Raw genomic sequence first — 17,066 nt, 5'->3', positions numbered from 1 at the left:
TTAATTGAATTTATTTAATAAAGATTTTTAAAAATTGCCATATTTAGAAGACAAACATAAAATATTTCAGAAATGTCGAAGAACAAAAAAAATAAATAAAATGTTACATTAGCATTGAGATTATTTTTGCTTAAGTGAAACTGTAATATCTTAATATGTAGTTTCGATAAAAAAAAATTCTTAACAAAATATTAAAAAATATATACTCAATAATAAATAAATAAATATTAAAAAGAAAAGAAAAAGATTATAAAAATTAAAGAAAACCTAATCAAAACTTACCAAATCTTCCGATTCCACCGCACATTCAAAAGCAGTACAGGCAGTAGAAGTAACGATCCTTATAATCCACTCCATGCCAGGACATTCAGGATTGTGTCTTATATCGACGACGGCCCCTTTCATGTCCAAACTGCCCTGGAACATCGATTCACCCGACTGCAAATGAGATTCATAGTGAGCTGGGCCCATCCAAACAAGCAAATTTAACTTACGTTTTCATCCATTTCTTGTGGTTCGTTCGGTTCTATTTCCTTCACGTATACTCTCGGGAAGTAGTGCTGCTTCAAGCCACCGTAATCGCCTTTCCACCATTCATCTTCCGGTTTCGTTACGTTTGTAATGATTGCGTGCTTACAAAAAGAAAGTTCATCACAATTTTGCGCTCTATAATCGTACAGAGCTTTAACGGTAATCTTGGAATTTATGACGCTTGGATCCATGTAGGAAGGGGTGGCGTAAGTAGATGAATCATATTGCTCCTGAAAAGAAAATTTCCGCATTTTAATAACCGATTTGTTCAAAAAATAAAAAAAAATTGAAAAGTAAAAGAAACAAAAAATTAAATTTTACTAAAATAAAAAATGTACACAATCTTTTATTCTTATTAGTTTCCAAAAACCTTATACAGGGTTAGTCAAAAGTATGAAAACCCCAAAAATGGTGGCGAAGTCTCAGCATTTTTCACGGCGCTACCTTGAGGTCAAGGTCATGTCAAGATTAAGTTGTTTTTTTTTTAAAATAGCGACCCTCTTCCGACAATTCTGCATCCGAATATGACATTTACAGTGACCTCAAGGCTTAGGTCAAGTTCAATCAATGGCAAAATGTTGATTTTTGTTGTAATTTTTTATTTTTAACTACGCGGAATGGGAGGTAGTATCTTTGAGTAGATACCTGATGGTACTTCTTAATGACCTTGATGTCACTAAAAAATTGTGTCCCTTCTATCTCATCTTCGAAAATAAAAAATGACAGCCGGAATAATCACTTGACCTCTACCTGACCTTGACAACTGACCTTAAGGTCACGTTTAAGATAACAATAACATGTAGAATTGTACGCTCTCTTATTTTTAGTGTCGAATTAAGGGGTGGCTACTCCAGAAACCAATATGACCTTGACATGTATTTTCGACCTTGAACTCAAGATCAAGGTCACTAAGGAGTACCATCAGATATCTACTCAAAAAATGTCACTCACTCTGATTCCGTTGTTAAAAATAAAAAAAATATCAGAAAAATCAAGTTTTGACGTAGAACTGACCTTGACCATTGACCTTGAGGTCAAAGTTTTCCAGGTTTTCCTTTACTTATAAAAGAAAATTCAGGTCACTTGCAGGTCATTTTTACACACTAATTGGTGTTTATGAATTACACTTTTTCTAGACTGAACTCCATAATCTTTTTTATACCCAAAGAACCTCTTATAAAAGTTTCCAAATCACAAATAGTTTTCTCTTTCAAGAACCGAGAGCCGGTTTTCAAAAAATTTCCAGTTGCAAACATCAAATTCCCTGACTTTCATGAATACTTTTAAAATTCCCTGACTATTCTGTTTTGTATGAAGAATAATGAATTCCCTGTCTTTTCCCGGTATTCCAGATACTATGAACCCTGTCAATGTCATATACGGAAGCAGAATTTTCTGTTCTTTCTATTTCTGGGGTTGAAAAGTAGGGTCGCTATTTAAAAAAACCGACTTGATCTTGATATGACCTTGATAGTTGGAAATTGTTTTGGATTGCTCTAGGAACAAAACTATTAGTTTTGTTCCTAGTGCATTAGAAACAATTTGTAACGGTTAAGCGCAATCGCATTTGATTTGAAACAATGAATTTTAAACCTATTAGCTATTATGATTTATGCCGAAAAAATTTCACAATTACTTTTAAAGAAATTGTTTATTTAGTAGTAGTGACAATTGCCTTTATTATTTCACAGACCACATGGAATTTGCAACAAATATGTATAGAATTGAAAAATATCCATAATAAAATCGGATCTGGTAACCATATTTTATACCGCAACTTTTGATTAATAATACAAATTATTATTATTATATTGAAAATTAAAAACAATTCGTAAAATGCTTTAAATAATACAATAAATTAATAATAATTATCGTATTATTTTATATTTATTCTCTTGGAATCAATCGCAGCACAAATGAAAACAGCATAATAATTTTAGTACCAAATAATGATTTGATTAGAGCAACTCATCAAAGTTTTTAAATTTCGTTGAAGTGACTAAATTATTTGTCAATATTTCTCACTTTAAAAATGTACATAATACGTAAGCAAAATGCCTCAACGGATTTACCTTGATATTTTTGATATACAGGGTGTCCGCAAATTTCACCGACAACGTTTGACTGCATATTCACGATGATAAATAAATACGATCTACGAAAAAAAGTTAAATAAAATCCTTTTGGTTTTTGAGTTACAGGCCTCCAAAGTTGTCAAAAATAAAAATAATTTAATTAATAACTTCATAACCCTTTTACCGATCACGTTAAAATTTGGGACATTTATTTGGACTGTTATGGCGTATTATTTCTTAAAACTTTAGTCTTAATTGATATACTGGGTGACGGTTTTCTCCGGTTACTTCTCCCTTTTAGCAGTCAAATATTCAACAATCAATATTTAAAAAAAATCTAAAATTGAGTTTGTGAAGGAAAATAACGTACTTACATAAACTACTTTTAATAATTTTTTTTACTAATATACCTTACATTAGGTATTTCTATGAAAAGTTATTCCTGATAGTAGGTATCTATGAGTATATTGTTTAAACAGTTTATTCGATATATTTTCTAATTTTTGTATTATAAAATTATTTGCGCCACTATAAAATCCTTGTAGCGTCCTGCGCAATCGCTTTATGCTCAAAGTGAAATAATTTATAAATAAAAACAATAATTGTTTTATAAACTTCTTACTACATTACCATTATCTGAGTATGTAGCCCTAAAAATGTAAAATAGTAGGAGCAAAGCCGTTACTTACTAGTCGTTAAAAAATATTTACAGTTTTATGTTAATGCATACACAAGAGGTGATATAACTCCATTTAAAGAATTCTTCCTACAAGCCCAGAAGATGTAAGGGGAGATAAGAAGAATTAAAAATTTAAATACCGCACATTATTCTCTCTAGTGTGAACGTCGGCTTAAACGATTGGAGGATCGGGAATCAAGAGAAAAAAACTGGAAATATTAAAATGTATTAAAATAACTAGTTGGACGGTTCTGAAGATAGTAAATTGGACATAAATATCGAGCCCAATAGAAAAGATATGAATAAGTCCGACATCCGAAACTATCAGAATTACTTTCTATAGGTAAAGGTACAGATAGAGGCATTGCACCCTTCAAATAAACCTCTGAAGTTTATGGGCCGGGCCGAGCGAGGCGGAAGGGGGAAGGGTATGGAATTCCAACAGTCTAGGGTTAAAAAACTATGAAGGGAGTCACAGACACTGATTTTTAAATACATTCTGTCTGAACTGCAAGGTGTCTGAACAGGTTGTTTCTGTAGGTACCTAGTAGTGGTGTTGAGTAAAGGGTCACAATATAGTTTTGTTTAATAAGTGACTTAACAATGAAGATTAACATATGGTACATGGTACGTAAATTTAATTTTTTTTCTAAATGGCAGTTTTTGTACTTATCCACCTAATTATTATAAGAAACATGTACAAAAATATTTTTACAAATAAGATATTTGTAATTTTCAAAAATTGTTTTGAAAACATAATTAGTTTTTCATTTCTGTAATATGAAAATAAAATTTTAATTATGTAATAAAATAATAATAAAAATAATAATCTAAAAATGTACAGGATGTCTGAGGTTTTAATCGTGAAAATTTTTTAGGCGATAGAACGCGCAAAAATAAAAGAAAAATCCGCATGAACTTGTATTGTACACAGGGTGTTAAAGTGAATAAAAAAACTTTTTCTAAATATCTTAAAAACTACCAGGTTGATTTTGATAGAACTTGGTACATTTTTAGTAATAACTATGGGATTTAATTTGATGCAAAAAGGTTTAAAGCAATTATTTCAGGGGCGGCGCTGGGGAATAATAACTGGATATTTTATAGCACATTTTGGGCACGATACAGTTTTTTACAAGTTTGATATTATTTTTAGGTAAGGTAGTAACTAAAAACTGATTTGTCTTTTTTATTATTTAATATTATTAATGAAATTAATTTATTTTCCCGGGAACGAGCGGATATTTTTTTTTCTCAAAAACTAAATAAGACAGACATTAATGCAAGAGACAAAACAATTGCATATTAAATTACTCAATTTAAAAATAATATCAAACTTATAAAAAAGAGTGGCTTGCTCAAATTTGTCAATAAAATATCCAATTATTATAATTCCTTAGCGCCGCCCTTGGAACAATTAATTAATTTAAATGTAATGACATCAAATTGAGTCTAAGTATTTTTTGAGATATTTGAAAAAAGTTTTTTTAATTAACTTCAACATCCTGTATCTCGAAAACGAAGCTTTAAAACATATGAACATTCTTTTTATTTGTGTGAGTTCTATCGACTATAAAAGTTTTCCGATTAAAACTGAGACACCCTGTACTTATTGGTTGTCATCAATCAGCTACAATTTTAAATTATTTATAAAGGGTGTTTCAGAAAACATGGGCCAACGCTCGGGGGCAGATTCCTAACCTAAAAACAAGATTATTGTTTCACATCAATATGGGTCCGATTTCCCTTCGTTCCTTAGCTACAAGGTGTCAAAGTTTTAAAATAAAATGTTTTTTCCAAAAATTTAAATTTTTCACTTGTGGAATTGAATGAAATTTGGACAACAGATTATATACAACCGAATACACATTCCTAGGTATTATTATTTTCAACATGAATGACTGGACTTACTTGCAAGCTCTTGGATTTAATCAAAGAAAAAATTGGTTCTCCGTTAAGATTTCTAATTTATAATTAATTACGTAGGTTAAATTCTAGCTCAATTTTGATCAAAAATTGAGTCACTATTTTTTCGTTTTTCCTGGAGTTTTCAGTATTTTAAATGTACCTAATATAAACAATTATTTATTTATCTAGGATTAATTATATATTGTAAACATAGTATTTACAATAAACAACTCGATAAACATAATATAACATTTTATAGGAAATATTGAGTGTCCCAAAATTTTAATTTCAGAGCACATTTAAATTAGAAATTTCAACGAAGAACCAATTTTTTCTTTGATTAAATTCAAGGGCATGCAAGTAAGTCCGGTCCTGTAATCCATGTTCAACATAATAATATCTAGGAATGTGTATTAGGTTGTAAATAGTTAGTTGGCCAAATTTCATTTAATTCCCTCAAGTGGAAATCTAGATTTTTGGAAAAACATATTTTATTTTAAAACTTCGACACCCTGTAGCTAAAGCCGAATTTACACGATGCAATTTGAATGTACATCGAGGATGATTCATCAAAGATGAAACCATGTAAATAACGTTCCATCAACAAATATTTCATCCAAGATAAACAGTTCTGCCTCTTCACTATCGATTCACCTTAGATGAATCATCCTGGATGTACATCCAAATTGCATCGTGTAAATTCGCCTTAAGGAACGAAGCGAAATCCGATCCATGTTGATATGAAAAAATAATCTTGTTTTGAGGTTAGGAACCTGCCCACGAACGTTAACCCGTCTTTTCTGAAACACCCTGTATGTGCGAGTTTACAATAATTATTTTGTCACCTTTGACAATTAATGCTCAATGATCAAATTGTTGTTAATATAATTAATATGGTCGGATCTTGTGAAATTTAAGACTAGATAACAAGAATAGATGATTACCATCGCTGGGAAAATAAATCTAATCATATCATTGGTCCAAAATGCTTCCACCACCCCCTATTTTCATAAAAAAAACAAACATTTTTTTCAGATTTATTTATTTTTATAGCGTGTGCGTGCACGCCTTATAAACAACCAATCTATTTCCGCCGCCTTTTTTCTAATGCAACGACAAATTAACGTCTGTGGGTCTGATTGTGAGGCCTCTATTAGTATTTATTTATTACTGTTAGCAAAAATACAAAATATGAGGTCGTTATTTCATTTTAGTATATTATTAACCAAAGTTCCCTCTAAGCCGCGCGGGTGCGCGACCGCGCACTAATTTTTCGAAAGTTGCGCAGCCCTTTTTATATTCTGCGCACAATGGACTTGTTCACCATTTTTTGTTTCATTTCATTTTATAAAATGTTCAAATACAGTAGATCTTGCACCTAATACAATTTTTTTTGCATTTGTTTGTATACAATAACAGCGTTTTAATATTATTTGTGTGCTACCTGTTTGTTTTAGATATTATGTTTTGTGGTATTTATTTTGTTTTAAGAATTATTTTCCCTCTTTGACCTATTTTTATTACTTTCTTTTTAGTTTGTAAATAAATAAATAAATAAATAAAGAATATAAACCAAGATATGAACGATAACACAGGCCGACAAAATTTCAAAAAAAAAAAAAATTCCAGAGATCAGACACTACGCTTCCGAAGGCATTTGGCGCGCTGAATCCGAATCTGGCCTCAGAATTGATCCATCACCCTAGGTTTCCGAGATATTCTAACCTAAAAGTGCAAAAAACACGTACTTTTGCTATATTCAAGGTTATGTAACTTGGCGAAAAAAATTTTTTTCTTAAAACTGAAAACATCATTGGAAACGACTATCTTTCCCCTTCAAAACGCATTTTTTTATTTGGAAAAAGCTCTATTTTTCGCGGAGATATCGTCAATTTAAGATGACCAGTATGGCTATATTATTACATCATGGCTAACCCCATAACACTGAGCGCTGCTAGCCCTAATTGTTAGGAACGTTAACCCCAAGCCCTATAACCCCACAACACTAAGCGGAGCGAGCCCTCATCGTCAGGAAGGTTAACTTCAAGCCCTATAACCCAATAACACTAAGCGCTGCGAGCCCTAATCGTCAGGAAGGTTAACCCCAAGCCCTATATGTCTGGAAGGTTAATCCCAAGCCCTATAACCCCACAACACTAAGCGCTGTGAGCCCTAATCGTCAGGAAGGTTAACTTCAAGCCCTATTACCCAATAACACTAAGCGCTGCGAGCCCTCTAAGGCTCGTAGCGCTTAGTGATATTGTGTTATAGCCATGGTTTAATAAGGAAGCTATACTGATCATCTTTAATCGACGATATCTCCGCGAAAAATAAAGCTTTTTACAAATAAAAAAATGCGTTTTGAAGGGGAAAGATAGTAGTTTCCAATGATATTTTCAGTTTTGAGAAAAAAAATTTTTTCGCCAAGTTACATAACCTTGAAAATAGCAAAAATACGTGTTTTTTGCACTTTTAGGTTAGAATATCTCGGAAACCTAGGGTGATGGATCAATTCTGAGGCCAGATTCGGATTCAGCGCGCCAAATGCCTTCGGAAACGCAGTGTCTGATCTCTGGAATTTTTTCCTTGTTGGCCTGTGTAATCTAAAAATCCTTTCTTGTTTGTGTGTTATTAAAATGCTTTAAAATTTAACTTTCAAGAGTATTTATTAAAAAAAAAATGACTTAAAACACAGGCACAGACCCCCCCCCACTTGCACACTTATACATACGTTTTGAACATTTTTGTTCCCATGTACTTTTATACCGCGCAGTCAGCGAAAAAATTAGAGGGACCATTATTAATAACCTTAGAAAATATATCAATTATGTATGTATTTGTGCACTAAGTAGTATATGTATTTATTTTTTATCAACAGAGCAGTTAAAATTGATTTGGAATTGGACGTCAGTGGCTTAGACGGTAATTTATAGCCAAGCTTGTCCATGCACAGATCGTCGGAGAAAACACTGCATGCAATGCGCATCTTATCTGCGTAACACTACCGCATTGAATAAAATCGAAGCTATCAATTCAATGAGATGAATCATTTTATTGAATGTGTATAGCCGTTGTAACGATTCGATAAATATAAGACGACACATCGACGCGACACTAAGTCTTAAAAAATGAAATGAAGACATGACATGACGCGAGACATGAAAGTTAAGCTGGTCTTATTTTTTACTCAATAAAAATGCACATATTTCCGTGAGAGTATTGAACTATCTTTTTTTTTAGTAGTTTTTCGGCAAGCGGTCTAATTAATTGAGCTCGAAACTTCGGTGCGCAAATAAGACGGAGATTTGGGAAATTCGTGGGGGATCCGCAAATGGCGTCAAAAATTAATGAAAAAACTTTCGTCCCGAAATGCTTTTATATTTTAAATGCAAATAATTTTTCTATTATTTCCGACGTAAATATGATATTTTCCACTTTTTCATATTTCGGTTAAAAATTACATTTTAAATACTTTTATGCTAATTAAGTTAAAACATTGCTATCAGATAATTTGTTTAAATATTTTTTATGCATCTAAAGTGCCTGAAAATATTCAAATCATTTTATTTTGTTCAAAAATTTATCAGGAATATTAAATTTCAGGTGATGAAAATTTTACATTTTGTAGCTACTTAAATGTTCCCAATCTGACCTTTTCTAAATAATTTTTTTGCTGTCAATAATATGCAAGTAAAAACAGATTTTAAAATGACTGGAGAAAGATATTAACTGAAAATTTAGGATAAGATAAAATTTACCTGAATAAATCTAAGCAACATTATCGTTGAAATTGTTGACAATGTTTGTCAAACTAAACAGAGTAGGTAATTATAATTAATTGTCTTTGCTTTATGACCGTTTTATAGATCCTGCGCAAAAGTCACGAACGGATGCAGATTTTCAGTCACGCGATTATTTAGCCACTAAAATAGAAATCACAATAGATAAAAGTACGTTCGCACAGGAATATGCACTGCATATTCCTGACTGTTGGATAGATCTGCGACTTAGAATCACAAGTTCTAACAAAGTTTATATTTTTTTAAAAATTTTTCTAAATTTCAAACAATGATACATAAATTTATAAGGTATATAGGTATCTACAATCATTATATTCTTTGTTTTAGATAACTACAATAGTTTACGTACAAATTTGTACATCATCAGGACACCTGATCCAAAATGCTACTTCTAAACCATCTTCGGTGAATAACGAAGAAGATAATAATCCACCCTCTACCAATACCAATCATACAATTGGAGAATTAATAGTTCAACGAACAGAAGACATTAAAAAAATTGTTGCAGATCAGCAACAAGCAAGTGCCATTGAATATCCCGTTGTTACAAAGTTAGAACCAAATTATTCTGAGGAAGCTAAGAAACAAATAGAAAAATTATCGATTGAGGAACTAAAAATAAAATGTCAGCATCTTTCAAAATTGTTTCAAGTAAATAAAACTAATGTAAATATTCCGTCGGTTCAGAGTGGAGCAAACCCGAACCAAAACATTCTAAATAGATCCAATAATCATAAACCCTATAGTTCTCAGCTAAGACCAGTATATATTCAACCAAAAACCACAACTAAACCAAAATATTATACCACTCAAAAACCGAACGGATTCTACATCACCCAAGGCAGCCAAAGCACACAAAAACCTACAATACACACACAACGGCCACCGATTAAATATATTCGTTTGGAACCTGTAATACTTCAAAAAACAATACTCAGCGATGGCAGAACTGTTTATTACTGGCATCGAAGTTTACCAACTGCTGTAGAAATTGCCAGTGACACTACGCAAAACAATCAACTTTCTACTTCAACAGGTCAAGCATATCCATCCTACAACAATTACTATGGTCAACCACCCATATATACCACTTTTAACAATAATCCAGACACCTATGGTAATATACCAAGTAGATATGCCTCATGGCCACAAAATCCTTATTCATCAAACAGTTACGTATCCGCATATCAAAACGCTTATGCTTTCACAGAAGATAGTTCAAAGGAAGAACAAAAATCAACCGAAGCAACAACAGAGTCATCCACTACAAGCACCACAGAACAAACCAACTATGGATATGGCTTCGGTAGTTTCTTGCCTTTTTACGGTTATAGACATGATGCTGCGACCACCACCACCACCACAACAACAGAACCTACAACTACGACTACCACACCGAGATCAACAACTGAACAACTAAAATCAGACGACTTGCTCTATGCCCAACAGCTAAAATTTATCATACCAGTGCCGTATGAAGACCTCAATGGTGGAGCTGCACGAAACCCTTGGGACTTTGACCAATATGCTTACTACCCTAAGGAGCTACAACCAGATACGGTAAATGTACAAGTACCATATAATCCTACATTTCATATGATCAGAGCAGTGGCAATACCCAGTTCAGTTAGTAAAATAAGCGATGAAATTAATCCGCAAATATAAATTGTTTAGTCTTAATTATTGATTAGCAGTTTTAAGTAATCTCAAAAACGGATGGATTATATTTTATTTTATTAAAAAAAAAGACATAGTCTGGCTGAAAAACGTATAAAATGAACGATTTTCGAGATAAATCAGGTTTTGAAGCAATAGCAGAAACAATTAGTACAAAGGCAGCAACAACTAGAGTTTAATTTTTTTCAAATTATTTCACGAAATTTGTTTATTTAAGATTAGCAAATGCAAAATTATTTAGAAGTAGCTTAAGAGAAGCCAGTTAAAGATTTGGTGCACAAAATAAATATTTTAAACGGGCGTCCGCTGCCGCGCCGATTCGTGACGTCATTTAGTGCGATCGAGAATCGAGGACATGAATAACAGGGACAAGAGGGCCCGAGGGTATGGGCATAGCAAGTAACAAGCGTCTAGACAAAAATAAAACCTAGTTGTTGAAGCCTATTTCACATATCTGATTTATCTCGGTAGTAAAAGCTTACCAGACATCTTTGTAATGATTACTAAAAAGTATTTGTTATTAATCTAGATATACTTTACTTTGATCTACCTCATAAGTTAGAATGTTAAAGTATTATGACTGTTTATAAGTACAATCTAAGATGTTTATAAAATCTTTAGAATTTGATTCCACAAGACGTGAAAAAACATTGCAAATCTATACTAGGGTTGTTCCGAATGTGAGATTTTTGATATTCCTGAATGAATGCGAATCCGAAAGTGAATAATAATAAATAACTAAAAATTAGCTCTGAACAATAAGTAAAGTGGAAATGTGGGAAATACAGGGTGCAATTTAAGTACAAAAAATTATTTCAAATGATTCCTTGGATCATTTTAAAGAAGAAAATTTCTAGTGAACCAGTTTTCAGTTTTGAAATACAGTTTGTTAAAATTAAAAAAAATGACTCAATATATCAGCTAATGATTGGTTTATTGTATCTCAATTTCTCGTTTCAAATTTTCACAAGAGTGTCATAAGTGGTTTTAGGATTATTTTTACATATCTCCATTAAAAATCTTTCATATTAACTTTAATTTTTAGTTTTTTTAATAGGGATAGACTAAAATGTCTTATGTCGATAAAATTACAATTTGGACAAAAATGGAGATAAAACAGTCCAATAATCAGCCAACAGCCAACGGTGATATATTAAAGTACAAGAATTTTTTAAATACTTTGGTGTTGTATTGAAATTTATAAAAGGAAAATAGATCACAGCCAAAAATGTACTCTTTTTATTTAAACAAAATAAAAAAGTATGTTATAGTTGTGTTGCCAATTCCACATTTTTATCGAAGTAAAATTTGGTTCAAAATAATAAATATTCATTTTCTTTCACGTTTTCTTATGAATTTTCTTTCTGTTTACTGGGTGATTGCGAATTTAAAATTTGATGCAAATAATTCGCTTTCAAATACAAATAGGAATATCCGGAAAATCTATGTCTGTTTAGTATTTAATGATACTCATAAAATAAAAGTGTGCAAAGCCTGTCTAATAATTTTTGTATCTATACAGGGTATTTCATAATGATGTGCAAATATTTTAAGGAGGTGTTTAGAAAGCAATTTTACGGGGGGTACTTCCAACCTGGATAAAACTTAATTTTCATTGTCAACTTCAGTCAGTAATTGTTTTTGGATCTAGACATACTTTCATGAACTGTAAATTTGACAATTTAGCAAACATGAACAAAGCTTTAAGCTCCCTAATTATTAAAAAAAATATTGGTACCATATAATTTTTTGTTATCATAAATTATTGTGATATTTTCAGGGTGAAAATGGGTAATAAAGTACATGGCTTTAAAGAGCAATGACAGATAGCATATTTTTACTATATCTTAAAAGTTTAAAGATATCTTGTTCATATTTAAATTTGACACTAATTTACATATTATTATTTAGTCCGATATGTTGCGCGAGGGATAGTTTTAGGGGATGATTGTCTAATTCACCCTTTTATTTTTGTATTTTAAAATTTTTCAATAAATATTGATTAATTATTAGAGAAAAAAATAATTTTGATATGAACCGTTTTCCAGAAATTCAAATTTTGGATTTATTCAAGCAATGACGTAATTAAAATGCGCATTTTCTATAAATTGTTTAACAAGTCTAACATTTAAGTCTGTGTATGTGACTGATGTTATGAAATTTTATAAACGCACTCTCATATATTAACAAGAACTTCTTGAAAACGATTTAATTTGTTGAAATTAAAGAAAAATACCTATTTTTCTTTAATAGTTTAAAGCTCAACATTTTTCAACAAAATTTTTAATAGGGTAAAAACAAAATCGGAAGGATGGAATCGTAATACCCTTAAACTTTAAGAAATTACAACAAATATTTGGGTATAATTTACACCCACCCTGTATATTGAGGTTAATTAGGAATTTTAAAATATTTTAATGATGCTATACAGGGTGTTTCGAAATTAATGCCAAATTTGAGGGACCTATATATTTTATTTTTTGCTTAAAAAGAATTTGGTAGTATATTTGAATTTCTTAAAAATTATTAATTCGCTAGAAAGCCATTGCATTTAGATACTTTTTGTCTCTTGATATTTTTTTCGTAAAACGCAATGTTTTTGAGAAAAATGGCAATTCAGTCACATTTTGACATTTTGCTCGAAAACATTGTATTTTACGAAAAAAGTTTCGAGCGACAAAAAAGTTTCTAAATTTAATGACTTTCTAGCGGACTAATAATTTTTAAGAAATTTAAATATGCGACTAAATTTTTTTGGCTAGAAAGACAAGGGGGCCCATGAAAAATTGTCTTAAGGGGATTCTCCGCCAAAAAGCATAGCATTATTAGATTCCACATGTCATAAAACCCCTTATACAATAGGGTTCTGATATAAAAAAAGGGGCAGATTGCCGGAGGCTGTAACTTAAAAAAGGGGGCCACTTGGCAAAAATAAAAAATGCGGGTCACCTAAATTTATTTTAAGAATCTATGACCAAATTTTGTTGCATTAATTTCAGGACACCCTGTATGTAATATATTATTACATATACCAGGTTTGCCTTTTATATTTCGGGAATAGAGAACAAAAAACGAATTAATCATTGTATAGGTATGGCTTTATTGTTTTTTTAAAATAATCTCCTACACTTTCGCATGCGCTTGAACCAACTGTCATTTCGAACGCATCAACCGCTTCTTCAAGTGTCGAAAAACGTTGGTCTCGTAATTAATTTTTGATGTGAAGGAATAAAAAATGTCATTAGGTGCCAAATCAGGGCTGTACAGCGGATGACTCGCCAATTTAACTTTGTCATTTCCTAAAAAGTCTCTTGTTTGAGCCGATGCGAGAGAGCTCCCATTGTCCTGGTGGAGAATGATGCGTCTTCAAAGTGTACCATTCACAACTGACCGCCCGACATTGCTCTAATGGGACAGATACCACATGTCCGATTTTTCTGAAAAAAGCAGACGACTATTTGCTTAGAAGTCCTTCGTGTACGAACAACTTTTATTGGATTTGGCTCATCTTGAAAGACCCATACAGTCGACTGCTGTTTACTTTCGAGCTCATACACATAGATCCATGATTTGTCGCCTGTTACGATATTATAGACACATTTTATAGCACTGCGATTGTATTTCTTGAGAATTTCTTTTGACCAATCCACATTTACCCTTTTTTGAGTGTTTGTCAAATTATGTGGGATCTAACGCAAACAAAATTTTTTTGGCCGACAAACGTTCATGCAATACTGAATGTACGTTGGTCCCACTAATGCCCAAGGGTGCCTCAATCTCATGATAAGTCACATGACAATCTTGCAATACCAGTTCACACGCAGCGTCAGTATTTTTTGGAACAACAACTGATTTTGGACGATCTTCACAAAATTCATCACAATTGATTTCCATGTACCACCGATATACAGGGTTATCCAAAAGTCCCAGTATGGCAGAAAAACTTTCAAAGAATGCAATTTGGGAAAAAATGTTCCAGACAGAAGTAAGGATTTTTCCCTGGCTATCTGATGGTGACCTTGGATTTGACCTTGAATTTGGAAAGAAAGTCTCTCTATCTCCTTGCCTTAACTGACTGGGATAACTAGCTACCCTACAGACTGAAATTTTTTAAAATTCTTGAAAAAATATTTTTACAATGACCTTCAAATACTGGTTCATATTTGTACATTTGTTTTTCCGTTCTTCCTTACTTATCAAAAAAGTTATAGTTAATGTAAATAAATTAACCTGACTTTGACATGATCATTGAAGGTCATTGTCAAGGTCATACTTGAAGGTTAAATTTCAGCTCTTTCCAAATCCGTAATAAAAAATGGGAGTTAGCAATGAAAAAACAAGTTTGACCTTGGAATGACCTTGAAGGACATTGTCAAAGTCATGATCAAGACCAAATTTGGACGTAGAATTTCCTGCTCTTTCCAAATCCGCAATAAAAAATAGGGGTTCCCAATTAAAAAACTTAACTTGACCTTCAAATGACCTTGAAGGTCAAAGTCAGAGGTCCAATCAGATAGCCAGGGAAAAATCCTTACACATTTGTCTGAAACATTTTTTCTCAAAATGCATTCTTCGAAAGTTTTTCTGCCGTACCGGGACTTTTGGATAGCCCTGTACAGTAGTATTTGATGGTGCTTCACTGTCAAAAGCCGAATTAAGTTCATCGATGCACTGTAGTTGAGATAATCCACGTCGAAAGTTGTAAAAAACAATCACAGGGAAATGTTAACGACTTAATTCCGTTTTTTGGCCGAGGTGAATTTTTCAAGTCACTGTAAACAACACAAATAGCACCCGTACGTCGAAACGTTCCAAGTAAGTATACCGATAAAAAGTCGAACTTATTAAAAGGCAACCCTCGTATTATATTACACACGAATCCTGGAAAAAATCTATTTAAACACTGCTGAAAATTATTAATTACACTTATTTCTTCTCTTTCTATTTAAGAACATTTTGTATATTTACACCTGTTATAAAAACAATAGAGTTAAGTAAAAGTAAACTATTGTAGAAGGGTCAAACCCTAAAAGGGGTCGGTTTTGTGCAATTACAACAAAATAAATTATTTTTTATAATCGAACAACAAACTTACTGTGTTCATTTTCCTGACCATTTCCTCGCTTATCGCATGACTGAGCTTGACTCGGCCGTACAAGGGATGTGTCTCATAGAAGCTTATGAGATCTACCAAACTCTCAAATTCCACGTTCCCGATCGTATACAGCCGCCCTTCCAGTTTGATTCTGCAGTGCTTTATTTTCCTATCGGCTCTGAAATGTAATACAATGCGATTTTATCCATAGCGGCGTTAAAACTAACAAGAACCCAATCAAACATCAGGGCAGGTCTAGGGTTTCAGATAGCCGGTCTACGCCCACAGAGCCTAGCCTGAGAACAAGGACAAGAATTTTTTTTAATACTCACCTAAAACTTATGGTGTAACAATTCGAATCGTTCTCGCTGGGACGAACCAAAAACGCGCCTTCGGATTTCACCCTCCTCAGTATATCCTCGGCTTGGCTTTTTCCCGTGTTTTTGTGATACCATTCCTTGGTCTCGTGTAAATTTGGCTGTGGCACGGGTTCACGAAGCACAATGGAGAAACAAGGGGTGATCAGTGGGGAAGTACGATAATGCGTGATCAAACTGTACAGACTATCGAAATATTTGGCCTCGATTAGATAATACATCGTTTGTTGTCTGTCTTGCTTGGAGTATATTCGGCAGTGGTTGACCTGTCCCTTATGCCAGAAAGAGAGGGAGTAGTCCCCGACAAAAGTCACACTGGCTCTAACCAAGAAAGTACCGTCACCTAAGATAAATTAAAAAAGTATAAGTTGTGTAAGACTTATACTAGTGGATTGGGATCTAGTTTCTATCCCAGAATTTAAAAAACAAAAAGTTTAATACTCGTTGTCGGAAAGAAAAAATTATATATCCTCATATAGTGGTTTGGTCTTCAAGTGAGGAGAAAAACTCTAAGTAGCATGGAAAAAACTTTATTCTACTAATTTTGTTGGTAACACGAGACACAACCGAGCAGGAACTAGGCCTTAAGACTTCTGGTTTGTGCCTCGAAATGTTTTCGGTTTTATCCTTGTCCCAAGGTACCTACTTTTAATTACCCTATACTAATTAACACTTATTCGGGTCATTACCTACTCGGTTTGTGCTTATGCACCCTAATAAACAACAACTAATTTATGTTTACAGCCTACTGCTTATTCTAATCTCATTTGCTAAATACATTTATTTGGGATAATCTTGGATAATACAAAGTATAATTTATAAGGCTCGTAAATTCCCAGAAAGCAAAAAATATTTATTGGGGCAGGTATTAAATGTAATTGTAGCGTACGGCTACACTCATTTTCCAATGACATAAACTCAAAT

At 32.6% G+C, this 17,066-nt stretch overlaps 1 protein-coding gene across 1 annotated transcript in view; it reads right to left on the bottom strand.

Moving 5' to 3' along the window:
• LOC108906363 (1-phosphatidylinositol 4,5-bisphosphate phosphodiesterase gamma-1) overlaps positions 1–17,066 on the bottom strand; it is a 30,789-nt gene that overhangs the window by 5,171 nt on the left and 8,552 nt on the right. The window contains exons 8-11 of the mRNA XM_018709596.2: positions 16,098–16,485; positions 15,766–15,943; positions 495–761; positions 283–438 (exon numbers count right to left, since the gene is read on the bottom strand). Of these exons, the coding sequence (XP_018565112.1) occupies positions 283–438; positions 495–761; positions 15,766–15,943; positions 16,098–16,485 (989 nt within the window). The remainder of the gene's footprint in view (positions 1–282; positions 439–494; positions 762–15,765; positions 15,944–16,097; positions 16,486–17,066) is intronic.

The sequence above is a fragment of the Anoplophora glabripennis genome, unplaced genomic scaffold (assembly GCF_000390285.2).
Source record: "Anoplophora glabripennis isolate ALB-LARVAE unplaced genomic scaffold, Agla_2.0 scaffold139, whole genome shotgun sequence".
NCBI classification, from domain to species: Eukaryota; Metazoa; Arthropoda; class Insecta; order Coleoptera; family Cerambycidae; genus Anoplophora; species Anoplophora glabripennis.
The sequence above is the reverse complement of the archived record's forward strand: the minus strand, read 5'-3'. Positions and strand labels throughout refer to the sequence as shown.